Source organism: Zootoca vivipara, chromosome 5, assembly GCF_965207765.1.
Source record: "Zootoca vivipara chromosome 5, rZooViv2.hap1.1, whole genome shotgun sequence".
In the NCBI taxonomy this organism is placed as follows: Eukaryota; Metazoa; Chordata; class Lepidosauria; order Squamata; family Lacertidae; genus Zootoca; species Zootoca vivipara.
In genome coordinates, this window is record NC_142588.1 from 20,126,771 (window position 1) to 20,147,363 (window position 20,593).

The following is a 20,593-nucleotide window of genomic DNA, read 5'->3' on the forward strand; positions in this document are numbered from 1 at the left end:
GCTGTTTAAGAACCAAATTGACAGCCTCAAAATGTTTTCAGTTGAAGATGCGACACGTTGAGAAAATCTTATTACTACTATTTTCTCGGAAAGCGTTGCTTTGATTTAGGGGGATTCTGAAATGAAATCTGAAGCATAATGAACGCCTTCCATTTATGGATATATTACGAAATTATCTCAATTTGATACCGGTTTTAACTGCGACGGCTTCCCCCAAAGAATCTGAGACATTTTAGTTTATGGGTGTTCATTATAATTATAATAATTTAATATTTATACCCTGCCCATCTGGCTGGATTCCCCCCGCCACTCTGGGTGGCTCCCAACAGAATATTAAAAGCACAACAAAACATCAAACATTAAAAACTTCCCTAAACAGGGCTGCCTTCAGAGATCTTCTAAGGGGGTGCCACTACCGAGAAGGCCCTCTGCCTGGTTAGGGACCCCTGGTGTCTGTTCTAACAGAACTACAATTTCCAGGGTTCCTCAGAGAATAGGAATGACTGTTGTCACCAGTTTGTTGCATGGGTAAGTCCTTGGCTGCACAACCCAGTGGTTTTGTTTCCACTTGCAACCGACGGACGATAGAGTATTGCATAGGAATGATGCAAAACTCCCCACATCCTGAGTGAAGGGCTCCACTATTTAATGGCTGCAGTTGGCCTTCTTAGTGTTAAATCTGAATTTCGGATGCCAAATTGGAGATGGCCTGGTGGTGTGGATCACATATTTTGGACAAATGAAAGCGCAGTCTCTCTCTCTCTCTCTCTCTCTGTGCCCCAGAGTTAAGTCACCATGTTATCTTTGTACTCTTTTACAGACTCTTCACAAAGGGCCTATGGCTGCCTTTTTGATGCAAACAAAAGATAACCCCATGAAAGCCTTAGGAGTGCTAGCTGGTGTCATGGGGGTGATGGTGGCGATCACCATCTTAATCTCCACCGCCATGTTCTGGCGCAATAAGAGATCCAACAAAATCATGCCCGTGAGGCGGATCATTAAAAAGAGGCAGAACCAACCAAGCAGGACGATCAGGGTGGAGTGGCTGAAATTCAAGAGGCCCAGCAACGCTGCGGAGAAGTTTGCCGTCGAAGAGGATGCCAAGAGCCTGCAAAATGAGAACAGCAACAACAACTTGCAGGTGCCCGTTCCTCCTCCGCCACCTGCTGCTCCAGCCCTCCCTCCAGCCCCAGCACTCAAGACTTATGTCTCTGAATGGAGGGTCCCCACAGTATCCGGGTCGCTGAGTCCGAAGATTATGAAAAAGCAGGCGAAGAAAGGCGCTGCGGTCTGCACATCTCACAATGCCCTGGTGTCGGAGCTCAAGCAGAGGTTTGAGATGAGAAATGCGGCAAGCCCTCACATTTAGTGTCTCCTCCCCACAGCTTGCAGGTGGAGTGTGTCTTCTGTGTGCCATTCCAGGTACATGGTGTGATTTTTCTTACTTTGCATTTTGTACCAATTCTGTTAAACTCCCCGCAAGCTGAAAACGCTCGTTATCTCTTCTCGGTGTTTCGCATCCATTCGCCCGGATCGCATGCCGGTACATATCCTATCTCCCGGTGCAATTGTTTCACCTATAACTTTATGCATAGCTGCCAAGTTTTCGCTTTTCTCACGAGGAAGCCTATTCAGCATAAGGGGAAATCCCTTTAAAAAAGGGATAACTTGGCAGCTATGTTTATGGTAAATAAGTGGTGCACATTTGTTACAACCTTTTTATACAGGTTCCGGCTGCAAAGTCTGCTCGTGTGTTTGTGTGCTGCGATTTTCAGGATGCCAATTTGTTCTGTATCTGGCCAGTGCTTTCCAGTGATCTGTTTTAAAGTTCAGCTTGAAATATTGAACGTTTTAAAATATCTCATGCCAGAGTCCTCGAGGAATAGCCAAGGAAGCCTAACAAGCTGCCCCATCTCCTAGCATGCCACTCGCTGGAATTCAGTAGCTCCGGGGTCCAGCTCAGATGTTGGTTGACCTTATAAATTGCTCTGCCCCAGCCATAACTCGGGATTTAGTCGGGCCGGAATTTGACAGCATTCCCAATCATATAGGCATCGAGCATACAGATTAACATGCCCCAATGTGAAGTGTGAATGATGCAATTTGCCCTAACCTGTCCAAGAAAATCTCTTGAATGAGAAAGGAAGGAGGTGAGGGATCATGGCAGGAGGTGACAGCCAACAGCATCCAGTATCACTTTCCCAGCAAGGATTGTGGTATTTCTAGTTGCAATCCAGTTTTTTCACCTTCGGGAAGGTGAGGGAGAGTTGTGTTTACCCTGATTCTGCTCACAGGTGTGCAGTCAGAGGTATTCATGTCATCCCTAATCACAGGTAACATGAACAGTATTGGGGCACATGCATTGAATGACAAGTAAGGATAGGTTGACAAAATTTATCAGAGCCACTTCTGTCCATAAAGTAAGCAGGTGAGTTATACTGAAAACAGGAATGTTTTCATCACACTCAGTATTATTGAGAGTCGTCTCGTCTCTATGTGATATGCCTCATCGCAACAGACCAGTGACGTTAAACTTTTTATGGAGGAGTGGAAAAACCTAGAGTTCTTTCTCTATAAAAGGCAAAATTGCTCCCTACACTGCGGCAAAACAGTGCTTTACTGCTTTATGAGCATCCTTACCACTGAATGTTTAAAATGCCGGTGTTTATGGGAATGTGAAGTTAAGGTGCTGCAGAGGGACAATCTGAACATTCCCCTGGTGTTAAATTACTACAAACGAGGCAGTTAAACGAGGAACATGGTGTCAGAAGTGTTTGCCTTGGAGTGGAGCTGGGCAAAGAAAAGGTGTGAACAGGAGAAAGACAGAAGTCGCTTGCAGCCCGGCATCATTTTGAGATGCAGCACAATTTAGGTAAACTTCTGAGCTGGGGCCTTTTAAGGAATGTAGCAACATCCCTTAAAACCGCATCATGTGGAATGGTAGTGCCATATCATTATAAACATGGTGTAAGGCTTTCATGCGGCATCCTGCCAACCGAGGAATATAGGAGGGAGTTGTGTGTGGTTTCTTCCTGAAACCTCCTCCATTTCACCCACTGTGACTGGTCCACAGGTGAGCTGTGACACCGTCAGACCTGTCCAGATATCCCGACTTTCCCCTGGCTCTAATAGCCACAAGGTTGAGGGAAGCCTAACTCTACCTGCATCATATCTAGACTGGTTTGCTGGTGGCCCTAACTTGATTCCTTACTACCAGTAGTTCTAAGCAAGAGTTGCCATCAAAGCAATTCATGGTGACTTCATGGGTTCATTTTGGGAAGGAACATCAGGGTGTTTGAAGGAGGCGAAGGCTGGTTCAATCAGACATGGGGTTACCAATGTGGTCCCATCCCCCCCCCATATTATTGGGCTCCAAATCCCATCAGTCCTAGCCAACATGACCCTTCTTTGTGTGCCACCTCCATGGGAGATTTAGAGGATGACAATTCAAGAACAGGCCTTTTTGCTTGTGGACTGCTGACCCCAAGGAAGTAGGCCTGGAACCTTCTCCACCGAGCTTTACGGACTGGCCAAAACCCTTTCTCCATTCCTCCATTTTGGGCCCTTCATCTGAAGGGTCACATTGTGTCGGGGAGGGGGGGGCGACACTTGTATCCCTGCCTTTTCGTTTAGCTATGTTTTTAGCCTGTGTTGCTGTGGTTTTCGGTTTTTATTGTTTTCATTTGCTTTGCAATAAAACCAACTGACAAATATAATAAATAATAATAATAATAGTCAGTGGTGTTTGGACTTTGGCCCTGCAAAATCCAGAGGGCGCAACATTGGCTACCCCCGAACCAGATTAACAAAATGTCCCTCTGTTCAATTTGGTAAATTTCACTCCCAGGGGAATACCCCACATGAGATCTCCATGAATAGTCACAGGAGAAGATAATGTCTTGAAGGCACATGAAAGAGTCCTATTGTTGAAGTTTATCAGGTCTGGCCATGTAATGGATTTGAAAGAAGTCCTCCCAGTAACTATATGTGAGCTGCTTGGAGCTCTTCAGATGAAGAGTTGAGTATATGCGTCATAAATAGCTTTAGAAAGAGGCACATTTCTTATATTACACCCAGAGGGGCACATCCAAATCATGGGATGATATGTAAATTGTACAACATCTTTCTTTTTGTTTCTGAACCTACTTAAACAAATTCTCTTTAAGGTACCAAAACCTTCCAAGAATTGTCTGCATTGCTATTTTCTTAACACAGTGTTTTATTGCACAATGAAACAAGGGTAAAAAAACCTCTAGGGCTGCCATCCGTTTGTAATCTGTATGGATTGTTCATATTTTTGAAATATATCTGTCCGTAATATATGTAAAAAACCTGTTGCAGATAAACGTTTTATGGAATCGACATTTTGTGCACAAAGAAACTTGAATCAGTACTCCATTTGATTTTTAAATGATGTGTTTGAGGGAGAAAAAATTATGGAACCACAAAAAGCATATTTTGCATTTTGCCAGGGTTTTTTTTTTTTTTGAGGGGGGGGGGATATTTGTGTTAGTCTGTAGCAAAATTAACAAACAGCCCTGTGGAACCTTAAAGACCGGCACATTTTATTATGCTAAAGATGCCACCATAAAATGTGTTTAAGGTACCGCAAGAATGTTGGAATTAGAACGAGACGGGAGGAAAGGTGTAGCAGGATTAAATTTCTCCTGCGGATCCTTCCCTCTCCCCAGCATGAGTGTGCTACAACTTCACAATGCAGTCAAAGGGCTCGACTGCACTGATAGAATGGGCAACAAAGCATAATTCTTCTTTTCCCCCTCCTGTAAAGGAGTCCAGAGCAGCTATTGCCCACTGACATGTAAAATGGCTGGATTGCCCCATCCTTTGGCAGCTGAAAAGGTGGCAACCCTCAGCATCATGTTCAAGAAAAGACTTATAATATTAGACTTAATAGATTCCAACATAATTAAGAGATACCTGTTTTTCTTTTACATCGTGCAACTCCCCACCCCCAAACCAAATGCAGTTATTATGCGCTAAGTAAACTGCGTTCCAAATGTTTTTGTTAATAAAAACTTGTAAAATGCATTTGTTGCCTTATTTTTATGTTCTGATCATTGTCACCCCTGTCAATTCTTCATATTCAGCATTGCTTGGGTCAAGGCAATCCAGGGACTCGGCTACATTAGTAAAGAAAAAGCATTTAAAATGCATTATAACACACCAGATGGCGCTGTGGAGTTCCATCTTTTGGCAACACGATTTCCCATTATGAGGTTTAATATGCATTTTCCTGAAACTTTTTTTGATGTGCCTAGATCCGGCCCAGATTCTGCTAGAAGCCTTCAGCCCAAAAAATTCTCGGCTGCTGCAAATCAATGGGTGAGATCCTTTTCTCACAACCCTGTCACTGGCCAAGATGTCTTGACCTTCAATGCCTTTAGGGTCCCAAGGTCAAAATTAGGGATGGGTGAATCCATCGATTCTGGCTTCTCTCAGATTCTCATTTTTGCAACCTTAAGTTCAGTTATCCACATTTCCATATCCGTTTGCGTTTTTTAAAAAAAGTCCTCATGAAAACCTCAGTGTGGATTTATCCTAGTACACTAAGTTGGTATGTAATTTTACCTAATATCTGAGTAAGGATATAAGGATATAAGAAGATCCTGCTGGATCAGGCCAATTTCCCATCTACTCCAGCAAAGGACCCCTGGACAGTTAAGTCCAGTCAAAGGCGATTATGGGGTTGCGGCGCTCATCTCGCTTTATTGGCCAAGAGAGCCGGCATACAGCTTCCGGGTCATGTGGCCAGCATGACTAGGCTGCTTCTGGCAAACCAGAGCAGTGCACGGAAATGCCGTTTACCTTCCCGCTGTACCTATTTATCTACTTGCACTTTGACGTGCTTTCGAACTGCTAGGTTGGCAGGAGCTGGGACCGAGCAACGGGAGCTCACCCCATTGCGGGGATTCGAACTGCCGACCTTCTGATCAGCAAGCCCAAGAGGCTCAGTGGTTTAGACCACAGCGCCACGCCACCTGTGCCCCCAGTATCTACTCCAATCAGATGTCCCTGTGATAGCCAATCAGATGTCCCTGTGAAGCCCACAAGCAGGATTTCACTGCCATGGCACAAAAACAATACGCACATTCCACAGGTGTACGCATGCAACCACAGCAAAAGTTTTTAAACAATTCCATTGTTAAGATTCACCCTTTTGAAGCAATTGGCAGAGAAAGGGGATCACGGTGAGATGGACTGTAGGGTTTCAAAGGCAAGGAGTAGAAGCAGAAGTTATGGGTAAGGACAAGTAGTTTTTCATGGCACTTAAACCGCATCCTTTGACCATTGGAAATGTTCTGGTTCTCAGCCAGGGGCGGATTTAGGTTTGATGAGGCCCTAAGCTACTGAAGGTAATGGTGCCCTTTATATGTCCAGCTGTCCTTTGTCAACAACAAGTAGTTGCTGTTTTTTTTGTGTTGAATAAATGCTATATGGTAATTTATGGACCTAATAGGTATCTAGAGCCATTTGCACACGTTGCCCATACAATCAGTCCATGCAGAATGTAGGCACCCTATATATAGAAATGAGCAAACCAGTGATATTTTAGGGAGCAGACAGGGCCCATTACTTACGTCATAGGAGCCTACACAACACTAAACACTGTTGCTGTATGTAGATTTTATTTTATTTGTTTTTTTATCTTATATTTTGGAAATGTACATCCAGTTTTTCCCCTCTTTGATTTCTTTTTGGGGTTCCCCAAGAGAGTGGGGCCCTAAGCTATAGCTTGTTTAGCTTATATGTAAATCTGGTACTGTTCTGAGCCATGATCAATTCAACTTCCATTGCGCTACAAGTTTTTTAAAAGTCAAAACTTTATCCACAGGCCTGAGATCTATGCATTCTTATTTTGACCACTCCATTTCCCCATTTGTACCATCTTCTCATGAGCTAATGGCATAGAATTGTCAGGCGAGATTACATTTTTCAAAAGGTGCTTCAACACTTCACTTTGCAGAGGATGCTTGAGATGCCAAATTAAAACCTGCTCATTTCCTTCCTTTCCCATCCCACTTTTAAAAAATCTATTTAATGAGGTCACTGAACTCCCCGAATTGTTCTCTCTTCCTAATAGCTTGTCACCAATATGATCACTTGAATCATTTGAAGCGTTGACATTTGAAGCCTTGCATTTTTGCTAGGGTGTGTGTGTCCTTTCGATATGCCCCCTCCCCATCAACCTCCACATGTATATGTGCAAAATGAATCAAGGTGTCACAACAGAGAAGAAACGCATTTGGAAAAACCATTTCTTTTATTTCAAGACGTGTGTTTTCGGCTAACAGCAACTTCTTTCTACCGCACATACTTTCAATATCCAAAAGATAACACAGTCATATCTAAGGATTGGGATAATAATGTGTTGAAATGGTCGTTGTTAGAGGAGCAAGGAAATTCTGAAAATTAGCTGCTCTAAAACAGGCATGTCCGATTCCCAAGAGACTGCAATCTACTCCCACTATAAAAAAATAAAAAACTGACAATGGGTTAACCAAAGTTGTTGAGCTTTTTTGGGAGCGATCAGAAACACACAATCGTCCAGGATCGATCAGGGATACCTCGCGATCGACCAGTTGGACATGCTTGCCCTAGAAGCTCTGGAATATAAAATTTTGCTGAGCTTATATGAACATGGCCTAGGGAACAGTGGGGACCTGTGGCCAAATCTCAGCTTGGTTCTGAGCATCATTAAATGTCACTGGACCACTCAATTTAACCTACCTCATAGAGTTGCTGTGGGGGATTAAACTAAATATGCTGAACTCTTTTGAAGAAGAGTAAACTTCAAAAATAATAATTCTTTTTTAAAAAATAGCACTGTTTCTACATCATCTTTTAAGAGCCCAGTTAAAAAAATATTGACAAAAGTTTCAGACTCTGGGGCAAAAATTGCCACATACATACATAAAGACAGACAGGTAGATAACAGAGTTTTTCTGCATGCAGATATGCTACTGGGTCTGTATACCTTTTTCAGGAGGGGGGATTTCACACATTTAAAAGAAAATGGCTTCAATAAACATAATTATCATTTACTGATTGGGGGGGAGGGGCAACTTTCTATTTTGTATTTTAATTGCTTCTAATGTAAAGTGCCTTGGGTGTCCTTTGCAAAAAGGAGACGAGTAAGTTTTCCAAAAAATGGACTGTCTTACTATCAATTATTTTACATTTGGGGAATAAAGTATTGTTGGATTGTTTCTAATGGCAAAATTAGATGTGGCATGGAAGATCTGAGAAGTCCATTCCCCCCCCCTTTTTTAATGCAATGCGTGTGTGAAATTGATTGGTGAGGAGATGTAGGGATTGAGGAGTAACCCAGTTAAGTATTCGTATAAAGCTGAATCTATCAAAACTGCACATTCGGGAGCAATAAGTGAACCCAAATAAGCGAACATGGAGTTCTCCAGCCAGTGTCTACAAAAATGCATCTGTTAGGGGGAAGTGGGCACAAGAATGAAGATACTGGTGAAAATAATGTGCAAAAAGGTGTTATTTTCGGGGGAATCACTTGCAAAGCTTGACATTAGTCAACGCTGCATATTAAAAGCATTGTTTTTTGTTTTTAAAGGAGAAATTAAAATTAAAAATGACAATGAATTTTCATGGGATTTTTTTTTTAACCTGCATTGCTGCAAAATGCGGAGGACTGAGTATCAGTTGGAAAAATGAGAAGCTGAGAGAACCAAAATTGACAAATTCACCCACCCCTAGGGAGAGATGTGCTTCATCCTTTCCCCACATATCATTTGCCTCTTTAAAGATTCCCCCCACAGCCTTGCCTTCCCCCCACTACCGGGGGGCAGAGAGAGAGACCTGAAACTGACATCTTTTCTCCATGGACATTGGATTTTGATCTGTGCGGACAACTAAGAATCCTTGTTGTGATCAGTGTGTACCTTGTGTGGCTGGTTGCATACACATCTTTCTTTCTAAACAGCAAAAATCTCACCCCCAGACACCCAGATTTTTATACTTTTAAGTATCACTTCATTTTAGCAGCAAATAGGGTTTCTGAACGATAAGCTCTGTTGTCTAATTTCGCCATTAACTAAGACGCCACTAACTTTTTGTGCTGCTGATAAAAAAATTACTTCTGTAAGCTCACTAGAAGGCAACAATAAAGTTAAATCTAAAGTTATGGCTGACTTTAACCAGTAAGAGAGATCTACAAGAACCTGGGAAGAGCCGGCTGGATCTAACCAAAGCTGCAAACATACCAGACATTGAAAGCGGATCCCTGCCCCAAACAACCACGATAACTGTATTGTGCTAGGAACTGTACCTCAGTTAAGAGTAAATGCTTTTTAGGGATGTGCTTTAAATGTTCTTTAATGATCTTTTCATGCTGGTAGAGATGCATGTTTACTTCTGGAACCAATAGTTGTTACATACAACTGAAGTCAGATTTGGACTGATGTGATTTAAAAACAAACAAACAAACAAACAAACAAACACACATGATATTTTAAGAAAACCATTTTGCTTCCATTTCTTTAACAGCTTCGGTCTTTCTGAGTTATTTCTGTGCAGAAGAGTTCTTAATCTGAATTCGAAATCTCCACCACCTTGCTTGTTTTAAATGCACTTGGACAAACTCTCCTGGTCTGACCAGTGCTGTTGCTAAGGTCCTGTTTCTGAATTTGCTTTATTTGTTTGTTTGTTTGTTTGTTTGTTTAATATATATTTTTTTAAAAAAAAACCATCAGCAGCAGCTACAATGGGAAGGAAAGGTGTGGGGATGTCCTAAAACAATTCAGTAATCTAAATTACAGGTTACAGGTAGGTAGCCGTGTTGGTCTGAGTCGAAGCAAAATAAAAAAATTCCTTCAGTAGCACCTTAAAGACCAACTAAGTTTATATTTTGGTATGAGCTTTCGTGTGCATGCACACTTCTTCAGATACACTAGAAACAGAAGTGTCAGACCCTATATATATATACAGAGGGTGGAAGGTTTCCAGGGTCTGTTGTCCATGTGTCCAGATAATAAAAATATCGTCAATGTATCGTAGGTACAAGAGAGGTTTGAGTGGGTAGGAGTCTAGGAAACGTTGTTCTAAATCTGCCATGAAGATGTTGGCATACTGTGGGGCCATGCGGGTGCCCATGGCTGTGCCGCTGATCTGGAGGAACAGGTCATCACCAAATTTGAAGTGGTTGTGGGTAAGGACAAAGTGGCAGAGTTTGGTAGCAAAGTCCGCTGTGGTTTTATCTGAAATGGTGTTCCTTATGGCTTGTAAACCATCATTGTGTGGGATGTTGGTGTATAGAGATTCCACATCCATAGTGGCTAGTATAGTATTGTTAGGAAGATTGTTCAAAGATTGTATTTTCCTCAGAAAATCTGTGGTGTCACGTACGTAGCTGGGAGCACTGATAGCATATGGTTTCAGAACAGAGTCCATATAGCCGGAAACACCCACTGTAATGGTGCCAATACCTGAGATGATGGGGCGTCCTGTATATATATAATGGTGCCAATACCTGAGATGATGGGGCGTCCTATATATATATATATATATATATATATATATATATATATATATATATATGCACCCTCTGTATATATATAGGGTCTGACACTTCTGTTTCTAGTGTATCTGAAGAAGTGTGCATGCACACGAAAGCTCATACCAAAATATAAACTTAGTTGGTCTTTAAGGTGCTACTGAAGGAATTTTTTTATTTTGCTAAATTACAGGTGTGTCTCTAGAAAAACCCTCTGGTTGTATATTGATCAATCATACCCTATGCTCGTTCAACAAGCGATACAATTCCATCCATCCCCTGCACTGTTAACCATAAATTACAGCTAGAAGGCTGACAGAGGCATAGCGTTCCTGCTAAAATGATGACCCTTCCAACAACTTCAACCGCTGTAGGTTTTGGGTGGCCTCAGAAGTTCTGTTGTGTACGTTTGCCACCTGTTGAGACTGATGTAGCATGAAAACCTAGTGTCCACATGTGCGAGATATTTCCATCGGCCTTTCTATATTTACCTTTCTCTTATCTAATATGGGATTGTGCTCGGAGATCGGCTAATAGAGATCAGCGCTATTTCTGTGCTCGGGTTTCTGCTTGTTGGCCTTCTCCTTCTCCTCGCAAGCCTTCAGCTTTTTCTTGTCGTCACTGGAGTCTCGGTGGCACAGCCCCTCTTCACTGCCCGTTGGCAAGCTGTCGAATGTGTTCTCTTTATTGACCGCCCGGAGATTTTGCCCTTTCCTGCTCTGGCGGCAGAAGTCGGCACATTTCTCCATGCAATTAAACCTGGTCTCGGTGGTACACGCGTACATCCCGGCGGGGACGGCCAGCACCATGGCACATACAATGATTATGATGTGGATGAGCTTCTCCCGCTGCTCCAGCTCGCTGATGTCACTGCCTGTAACAAACACAATGCACTGCCCCTTTTGAGGCATCTGGTTCCTCAAAGTAACACACACTTCATACTTGGTGGCAGGGAGGAGGTCATTGACAGAGTAGCTATTGATGCCGGGGCCAAGGTATACCATCTCTTTCTTAGGGTCATCGTACTTCCCAAAATGGAGGGTATACCAGGCTTCTCCTGGATTCTCTGTCAAGCTGTACCACTCCAAAGTGATCCCATAGACCGTCTGCTTGGCAATCCTCACATCGATGTAGGAATTCTCACCTGAGACAGAGGAAGAGAAGGAGGAGGAGGACGCCGCCCTTGGAGCTTGAACTTTCAGCATCATTGTGGCTGAGGAGTTGCCAAGGAAGTTAGCAGCTGTGCACGTGTAATTGCCTTCATCCACAACGTGGGCAGAAGGAATAATCAATTCTGACTTAATTCTGTCTTCACTAATATGGGTGGTGGATGCTAGGGAGGGGAAAGGAGAACAAGGACACACATGTTAGTAGTACCGGCACTCTAGATCCCCTGATATTTTAATAGCATGATCCAAGTCTCAGAACAACATAGAGATGTGCAAAAATTCATTAATAATTGCAATGGTTTCATCTCAATGATTTCAGCTATTATTATTATTATTATTATTATTATTTTATTTATTTATATCCCACCCATCTGGATGGGTTTCCCCATCCACTCTGGGCAACTCCCAACAGAACATGGAAAAGACAATAAAACATCAAACATTAAAAACTTCCCTAAACAGGGCTGTCTTCAGATGTCGTCGGAAAGTTGTTTATTTCCTTGACATCTGATGGGAGGGCATTCCACAGGATGGGCGCCACCACCAAAAAGGCTGGTGAGGGAACCGCCAGAAGGCCTTCAGAGCTGGACGTCAGTGTCCGGGCAGAACGATGGGGGTGGAGACGCTCCTTCAGGTATACTGGACCGAGGCCATTAAGGGCTTGACATTCCTTAAATGGTTTGCCAAATTAGGAGAGCAGGTGTGATATACTTAAAGTACTGAATCTGGACTGGGGAGACCTGGGCTCAGATCCATGCTCATTCATGAAGTTCCCTCAGCGATATTGGATTAGGACTTAGAGCAGAGCTTTCAGGGACACACTTTTTAGACACGCATAGTTTCGCAACGCACTCATTCAGTTTTACTAGCAAACCGGTGGTTAAACTAACCCCTTTCCAGCCCCAAGAGGAGTATGGGGAGCATTTGTGTGACACACCTACACACTGCAGCCAACACATGAATGTGTTGCGACACACAGTTTGGAAAGCTCTGCCGTAGAATTACTGAACTTAACTAATGTGGGTCCATTAATTTCACTTGGTAGAATTTAGCAGCATACAACCCGTTGTTTTGCTGTAAATGCAGTTAATGGATTAAATCCCAAACTGCGCAAGTAGACTTCTGCTCATGGAATTTCCCTTCCACTCCTTCCCCCACGTAGCCCTTCAATACTCTGCTCTGCAGAATATTTTCAGGGTATGTGGAGGGCTCCTAAGAGGAAGGCGAGGCAGAGGAAGTCCCATTGCATGAGCCGATCCTATTCTGCTCAGGTAACAGGAGTGTGGATGCAACCCCATGGGTGGAAGTAGTTATTCTTCCCTTATCCTTTCCCCCCATGAAATGGATCCTTCAGATTCTCTGTTCCAAGCTACCTCACCTGTGTCCCACAGTTGGGCTTGCATGGTACTACTTCCAACAACACTCAATAAATAAAAACCCCAGACTAAAAGACTTCTGTTGTGAGGATCAAGTGGGAAACTTTATCCTCACACCTTTTGAAGGATAAAACAGGGAAGTCCCACACATGCTACCTGGAGCACTTTGGAGGAAAAGGTAGTATGCAAATATGACCAAACTAATCTCCCAGATCATTTGCTTTTTGGGGAAGTCTTCCCCAGAAATTTCACTGCCCTTCTTGTCACTTCTCTCACAATGACCTCAGATGTACTTGCCTGAAAAGAACCTCCAAACTCATCTTTGAAAGATATCATACCAGACAAAATATTAACGACAATTCTAAATTTCCCAAGTTGAAAGGCAGCTGTGTCGGCCCATAAGAAAAGCGGCAAATTCCATATTAGGGCGGTGCCATGAAAAACGTTGGAAGAGTGTGCAAGCTTTCGATGAAGAGTTCTGGGAAACCCAGAAGCTTGCACCTTATTTTGGTTAGCCTTAAAACAATTTTGCCTGATTGTGGGCTCTGGAATTTCGATCCTGTTATTCTGAGGACCTCCTGAGCAAGATGGGCTCCTCACTACAATCACCACTAGACCAGATCATATCCGTTAGCAAGAGATGAAACGATGGTGGAGAAGGTACCATAAAAGGGCACAGGATGAAGAAGGCCTCGGATACCCCTACACTTATTTAGTGCACATTATCACCTAGTGATCAAGGAAACAACAGTGTCTGTACATTTCATACACCATGGAGACCCAAGAGCACTTGCTATGAAGAACATGGATTTATCCAGTGACTGTTGAAATCTCAGATGTGACATGGTAGGCCTTGACCGAAGGTAGCTACGCAGTGGCAAACCCTAACTTCAAAAATTATGAACTGTCTAGTGTCATTCAGGATTTTTAAGTCAACAGAGCAGCAGTCATCCATACTGGTTGGCAACTGAGCCCAAAATGCCAGAACAATATGGAGTTCTTTTACCATCCGCTTAAGACTTTCCTTTTCTCTCCATAAGGTCTATGAATCAAATCAAGGTCACTGTTTCTAGCGACAACCATTCAGGTGACTGCAAAAGAAGCAATTAAGACCTATAGGAATGAAATACTCAGATACTAGCTGAATCAATTTCATTTCAACTGTCTAAAATAATTTACTTCAAGGCTGAGTCCAGACTAGGAAAATTCCAGCCCTGTAGGAATCAGTTTAGGAAAGCTACATGCAATTTAGTCAATATAGTAAGGCTGCAAAATTCAAATGTGGCTGTAGCAATCCTCACGCCCCCCCCCCCCGGTTTACGGCTTGGAGGGGGTCAGGATGTGGCAAAGGATTCATTCCACTTGGTTCCACTCAGCTCTACAAGGCTTTGCTGTTAGGGGACCCCTGCTGATAGGGAGGTCCCTACTGTTTCTGCTGGTAACACATGCTACCAATTGGTTGGTTATATGCCCGTCTGTGGTAGCCGGCATAAACTCCCCAAATGGGGTCACTTTGTGGGAAGGGAGGAGGCCAGCCAAGCATCTGCTGTATCCTAAGCCAGTGCAGCTACCGGCAATGGGGCAACCCAGGACTCTCTTCTGTGACAGCCTGGAATTGGGACAGCAATAATCACCCATTTTAATGCCCTGCTCTGCCAACTTCAGCCACGGTTGGCACGAGCAGCAGAGATTCAGTTGCAGCTCCGTTCAGTCCTACTGCCTCCATCTGGAACTTTGGGTTGCAGCCTTCGGTTGTATGCAGGAGTACGTCTCCTTGAAGTCAACGGAGCTTGCTTCCAAGTATAAGAGTATAGAATTGCTCGGTTGATATTGTTAACTCTTGCCTTCATTTTATACACCGTTCAGATATGCATAAGCAGTAAATGGACGTGTAAAAAGCTCCAGGATCAAATATGCTTTAAAGAGTCACAATCCAGCAAAAATTTGCTGACAACAATTTCTTATCAAATGGGACATGGGTGGTGCTGTGGATTAAACCACAGAGCCTAGGGCTTGCTGATCAGAAGGTCGGCGGTTCGAATCCCCGCGACGGGGTGAGCACCCATTGCTCGGTCCCTGCTCCTGCCAACCTAGCAGTTCGAAAGCACGTCAAAGTGCAAGTAGATAAATAGGTACCGCTCTGGCGGGAAGGTAAACAGCATTTCCATGCACTGCTCTGGTTTGCCAGAAGCGGCTTAGTCATGCTGGCCACATGACCCAGAAGCTGTACTCCAGCTCCCTCGGCCAATAAAGTGAGATGAGCACCGCAACCCCAGACAGAGTCATCCGCAACTGGACCTAATGGTCAGGGGTCCCTTTAACTTTACCTTTATTTCTTATCAAAAAACAATGGAAAGGGGCTTCATAGTGACTAATGAAACCCTCTGTGGTGTGAGGGTGGTGATGCGTGACAAGGCCTTCTCTGAAGTGTCCTCAAAACTGTGGAATTTCCACCTCTTTACATCAACTTTACATCTTCCACCTCTCCTTTTGTAACTGAAGTATTTTGTTATTGTTGTTGTCCTCCCTGTAAATTGTATCACTAGTTGTATCTCATGCATTGCTGCTGTTGTTTTATGGTTTGTGGGTTATATTTATTATTTTGTGATTGTTTATTAGCTTATGTAAGTCATCCCAGGACATTAGAGGAAAGCACAGGTAAGAAATCAAAGGGAAGGGGAGAGAGAAAGAGAAAGAGGGAATGAAGGAAAAGAAAATAATTTAGCTTCCATTGATTTTAGCTGAATGAAGATGTGGCTAATTTGTGCCGGATTATCCTCAAAGCCCACAATTCAATTTCTTTCAATTGGATGCTATACCATGGCCAATGTATAAAGTAATTAATAAGCAAAGTATTACTAATGAAGCAAGTCATACTAGATATAGAGCAGTCATTGTTAAAATAAAGCTTACAAAATGGCACTGCAGTGATGGGCCAACCCTGAGGATGTGAGGAGAGGTCTGGGAGAAGGGAAATATCAGTAGACTTGGCAATCTCATTAAGATGTTTTAAAGAAAATGTGAGAGAGCACATGGCATATGATGGATATATTCAGCTATTATCAGCAATTCATTGACACTGAAGCAGTCCAATTAAAATCATTTGATGTACTCTAAGGAACATAGGGTGCTATTTTATATCCGGTCTGACTATTCAACCATCTACCCCATTACAGTCTAGTAGTGGCTCTCTCAGATCTACCCCATTATATACTAGTAGTGGCTCTCTCAGATCTCAGGCAGGGATCACTTGGTACCTGATCCTTTTAGCTTAGAGTTTCCAAGGATTAAACTCCACATTCAAAGAAGGTGGTCAGCTACTGAGTTATGCTCCTTCCCTAAGTCAGCATGGTAGGGGTTTCATACCCAAAGGATGGTATTTTTAAGCAAGTCATAATAAATGTGAGCATCCAGGAAGCTTAGCATATCCATCCAGGCACAGTATGTTTGTTTTTGTTTTAATTCCACCCCCCCCACCCCCCAAAATATTATGGAACCAGAGAAACAAGTAAACAACAATGAAAATTCAATAACATAGCCAACTGAAGGCAGGGCATACAAAACCTAAATCAAATGATAATACAGTGGTACCTCGCAAGACGAATGCCTCATGCAATGAAAAACTCGCTAGACGAAAGCGTCTTGCAATGTTTTTGGTGACTCGCAAGATGAAGTTTTCTATGGCCGTGCTTCGCAAGATGAAGTTTTTCGGCATTTTTTTGTTTTGTTTTGTTTTGTTGGGGTTTTTTTGCCGCGTCAACCCGCACTTCGCAAGAGGAAATTATCGCTAGACGAAGCGACTCTGGAATGAATTAATTTCGTCTTGTGAGGCACCACTGTACTCAATCTGAAATCATGACAATCATATTTCTCTTGAAGACGCAGAGAGAGATTTCTGTACCTCTAACCCGAAACTATGCTTGTTTCATCAGTCTCCTGCTCATATAGAGGGGAGTCAGTGTGGTGCACTTGGTTGTATCAAACAGGACTGAGAAGGCCCAGGTTCAAAGCCACACTCAACCATGAACCTCACTGGGTGATCTTGTGCCGCTGCTATCCCTTTGCCAGTCAATTTCACAGAAATAATGTAAGAACAAAAAGGAGGGAGGGGACAATGTATGCTATCCTGAGCTTCTCGGAGGAAAGGTGGAATATGGATGTAATAGGCAGAGAAGGGACTGGTGATGAAGGTATCTAACACTTCAGCCCTCCTAAATCAACATGATTTTTTAACAATAACAGGATCTGACTGGCTTTACTCATATAATATCACACAATGGTTGTTCACATTTCACCCACCTTTTCAATTCAGTAAGTGGCAGCCCATTCACAAAAAAAGTGAATAAGGCACTTTAGTCTCATTGAATCCAATGGGCTAACCAGCTTAACTGGTATGCAGTCAGCCCCTGACTAGAAGTTCAGAGACAAATCAATATAACTTTCCTTGGAGTAATGCTTACCATTAAATCCTCGTAGGTGTTTTAACATATAGGTCCACCAGATTGCTGGGGAAGGGCTAGCCTGCACCAGACAGGTCAAGGTCACATTCAGCCCAACATATACAGTGGGATTCTGCTCAGAGGGTGATACCAATGGCTTCATGCAGTTATTCAGCTCCACTTCATGGAAGTACTTCCCTGCTCTGAATTTGGGGCTTGAGCAAGTTAAGTAAGAATTCATCAGAATGATGGGAGGGCTAATAGATTTGATGAACTGGACAAACCCTCGCAGGCGACAGTCACATATCCATGGGTTGTCGTGCAAAGCCAAGACCGCGTTGGAAATAGCATCTCCCTTCTTCTCCAGCTGCTGGGTTTTTTGGTACACAGGCCAGTTATAGAAAACATCCTTGGAGATGACAGTAAGCTGATTGGAAGAGATGTCTAAATAGGTCAGGCTAGGCAGATAGCGGAGGGCATGTTCTGGAAGGACATCGAGTCTGTTGTGCTTTAGATCCAGTATTTTCAAAGCTGGTGTGTCTTGGAACGCTGTCCATGGTACTGAAGTCAGTTTGTTCCCCTGCAATCTCAGCTCAGTCAAATCCTTCAGGTACTCGAGGCTTTTCAGATGCATGACCGTGATGTTATTGAAATTAAGCCAAAGATATTCCAAGGCACTGGCATTAGAGAATGACCCACGAGGCAATTCTGTTAGGTGAGAATTTTCTATTCTAATTTTTTTGATATCTTCAGGGATGCCCCCAGGGATCTTTCTCAATGGTGTTGACATGCAAAGCAAACTCCTAGAAAGCAAATCAGCAAAGTTAACATATTGCTTAGTTGGTTTTAAATCCATTACATGGAAGGACAGCAAAGTGAAGGTTTCTGTTTTTATGACACTGTTAAGAATGCACTTGCTTCGTTTTCATCCTTCTCGTTTTAACACCCAAACAAAAGTACATTAACATCGCTATTAGCATCATATCCGAATACTTACTATTTCAGAAAACTAAACATGCCCTAAATATGAACGTGAAATTAAACAGAATAAAAAACAAAAACAAAATACTAGCAATATTGGGCACAATTCAGCCACCACTTGTTGTTCCCAAGTTTGTCTATAGTCCTACCAATGTTTCTTACCGTCCAAAGTTATCGTCGGAACAGGTACATCCTGTGACACAAGATGAAATTGTCAGGTTTGTCCCATAAGATAAAAGCAGCAGAAGAAGAAGACATGCATGACAGATGAGATCCATATTCTTCCTGAAGTAAACACTGTGCAGGTTTTGCAACAGACAGAACAACAGCCTCCAAGTAGCAAATCCTATTAGGAGTAATCTTCTTTGACTCAGGGATAGCTACTTCTGAGGACCTGGAGGGATCCTATGGATTTTTGCACATGTTTTTTCCAAACATCACTGTACTAAGAAGTAACTGCTCTGTTAGGTAGCTATGAATCTTTCCCTAAGTAATATTTACATTTAATTCAATGGATGAAGTGAGAATATAGAATACGCCAAAGGAAATTGCAGTGGACATTCATCCAGGAAGCTCATGGTTAACTGATAGGTTAACTCTAAACTGTTTAGAGACCAGCTTTCAACATGACACAAGTTCCCAATATAATATTTTCTGAAAATACAGAAAATGTATGCATAGAATAGTATAGAGAAACAATGTATAGTGAATCTATGTAAAATAAATTTAGATAATGCAAGATAAGAGGAATTTATCTGAAAGGGAAGCGGTATCAATAGTAGGGAGTCAATTTTTAATTTTACCATTTTTCTTTTGTTTCGTTTTTCTTTTGTTTTGTTTTTGTATGCTTTATTCTGTAAATTATGATTTGATGATTTTACGCTTGTAATGTTTGTTAAAGTTTTTTTGCTTAGGTTTGTTTAGTAAAAAAAACCTATATATTAATTTAAAGGATTTGTTACTACTTTATGTTTATATTTGTTTTCCTTACCTGTTTTTTCTTTCTTCTTTTTTCTATCATGTAATTTTTTTAAAGAAATGAAATAAAGTTCTTTAAAAAAACAAGTTTCCAATATAAGAATAAACAGGTCTTTTTTCCAGCTGAAACTCAATGAAACTCAGTTCTAGCACCTCTCAGGTGGGCACCATTGCTAGAAAAATAGCACTGAAGATGTAATTAATTACCCTCCCTCTCCCCCCCTCAAAAAATTAGAATGTCATAAAAGAAAATAAAAATGGAATCTCAATCTAATTCCCAAATGCCTGGTGGAGGGAGAATCTTCACATGCCTGTGATAAGAGACCAGGGAAGAACATATACAGGCTTTTTGGGGGGAGAGGTATAAGGCTAAGGTGAGGTTTAAACAAGGGACTTTCTAGCTCATAGCCACACTGCTGCACTGGCTCTGCTAAACCATCTCTGGGAATGCAACACACCCCAGGTGTAAACAACACAGAAGAAAACAATCTAAATGATCCAAAATAACCTAAAAGACTCAAAAGAAAATAACACACCCCAGGTGTAAATGCCACGATAGAAAATAAACCTCTAAAGTCACTAGATCTTCTACACAAGAAATTGGTGAACTTCAAATGGAGTGGGAGACTTCAGTGACATCGGGGGTAGTCTCACAGTTTTCATCTAAAGGGGCCTGTGAGATTGATAAAAGGTGGAGCAAAGAACAGTTCACCTATGACATTATGCCCACATGTCATTATGGAGGGCCGATACTGGCTTAGTAATGTGTGCATGAATCCACCGTCAGTAAAAAGGAAAAGGACCCCTGGATGGTTAAGTCCAGTCAAAGGCAACTATGGGGTTGCGGCGCTCATCTTGCTTTCAGGCCAAGGGAGCTGTTTTTTGTCCACAGGCATCTTTCCAGGTCATGTGGCCAGCATGACTAAACTGCTTCTGGTGCAACAGGACGGAAACCAGAGTGCATGGAAATGCCGTTTACCTTCCCACCGCAGCGGTACCTATTTGTCTACTTGCACTGGTGTGCTTTCGAAAACTATGTTGGCAGGAGCTGGGACAGAGCAACGGGAACTCACCCCGTTGCAGGGATCCAAACCGCCGACCTTCTGATCAGCA

At 42.5% G+C, this 20,593-nt stretch overlaps 2 protein-coding genes across 2 annotated transcripts in view; one reads left to right on the forward strand and one right to left on the reverse strand.

Annotated features, from left to right (window-relative positions):
* CDHR1 (cadherin related family member 1) overlaps positions 1–5,042 on the forward strand; it is a 60,810-nt gene extending 55,768 nt beyond the window's left edge. Inside the window, exon 17 of the mRNA XM_060274204.2 lies at positions 821–5,042. Within this exon, the coding sequence (XP_060130187.2) occupies positions 821–1,369 (549 nt within the window). The 3' untranslated portion in view covers positions 1,370–5,042. The remainder of the gene's footprint in view (positions 1–820) is intronic.
* A 6,025-nt stretch (positions 5,043–11,067) lies between these two features.
* On the reverse strand, positions 11,068–18,780 carry LRIT2 (leucine rich repeat, Ig-like and transmembrane domains 2). Its single transcript, XM_035137438.3, has 3 exons — positions 18,665–18,780; positions 17,543–18,324; positions 11,068–11,870 (listed from the first exon to the last, which is right to left on the reverse strand). The coding sequence occupies exons 1-3, from the start codon at positions 18,778–18,780 to the stop codon at positions 11,068–11,070; spliced, it is 1,701 nt and encodes a 566-aa protein (XP_034993329.3).
* Positions 18,781–20,593: the final 1,813 nt, after the last annotated feature.

Coding starts and splice junctions, on each gene's coding strand:
- LRIT2 (XM_035137438.3), bottom strand. CDS start 18,780: ATGGATCTCATCTGTCATGCATGTCTTCTTCTTCTGCTGCTTTTATCT. Junction 18,325..18,664: donor TCCGACGATAACTTTGGACG/GTAAGAAACATT, acceptor TTTGCTTTCTAG/GAGTTTGCTTTGCATGTCAA. Junction 11,871..17,542: donor ACACCTACGAGGATTTAATG/GTAAGCATTACT, acceptor TCCCCTCCCTAG/CATCCACCACCCATATTAGT.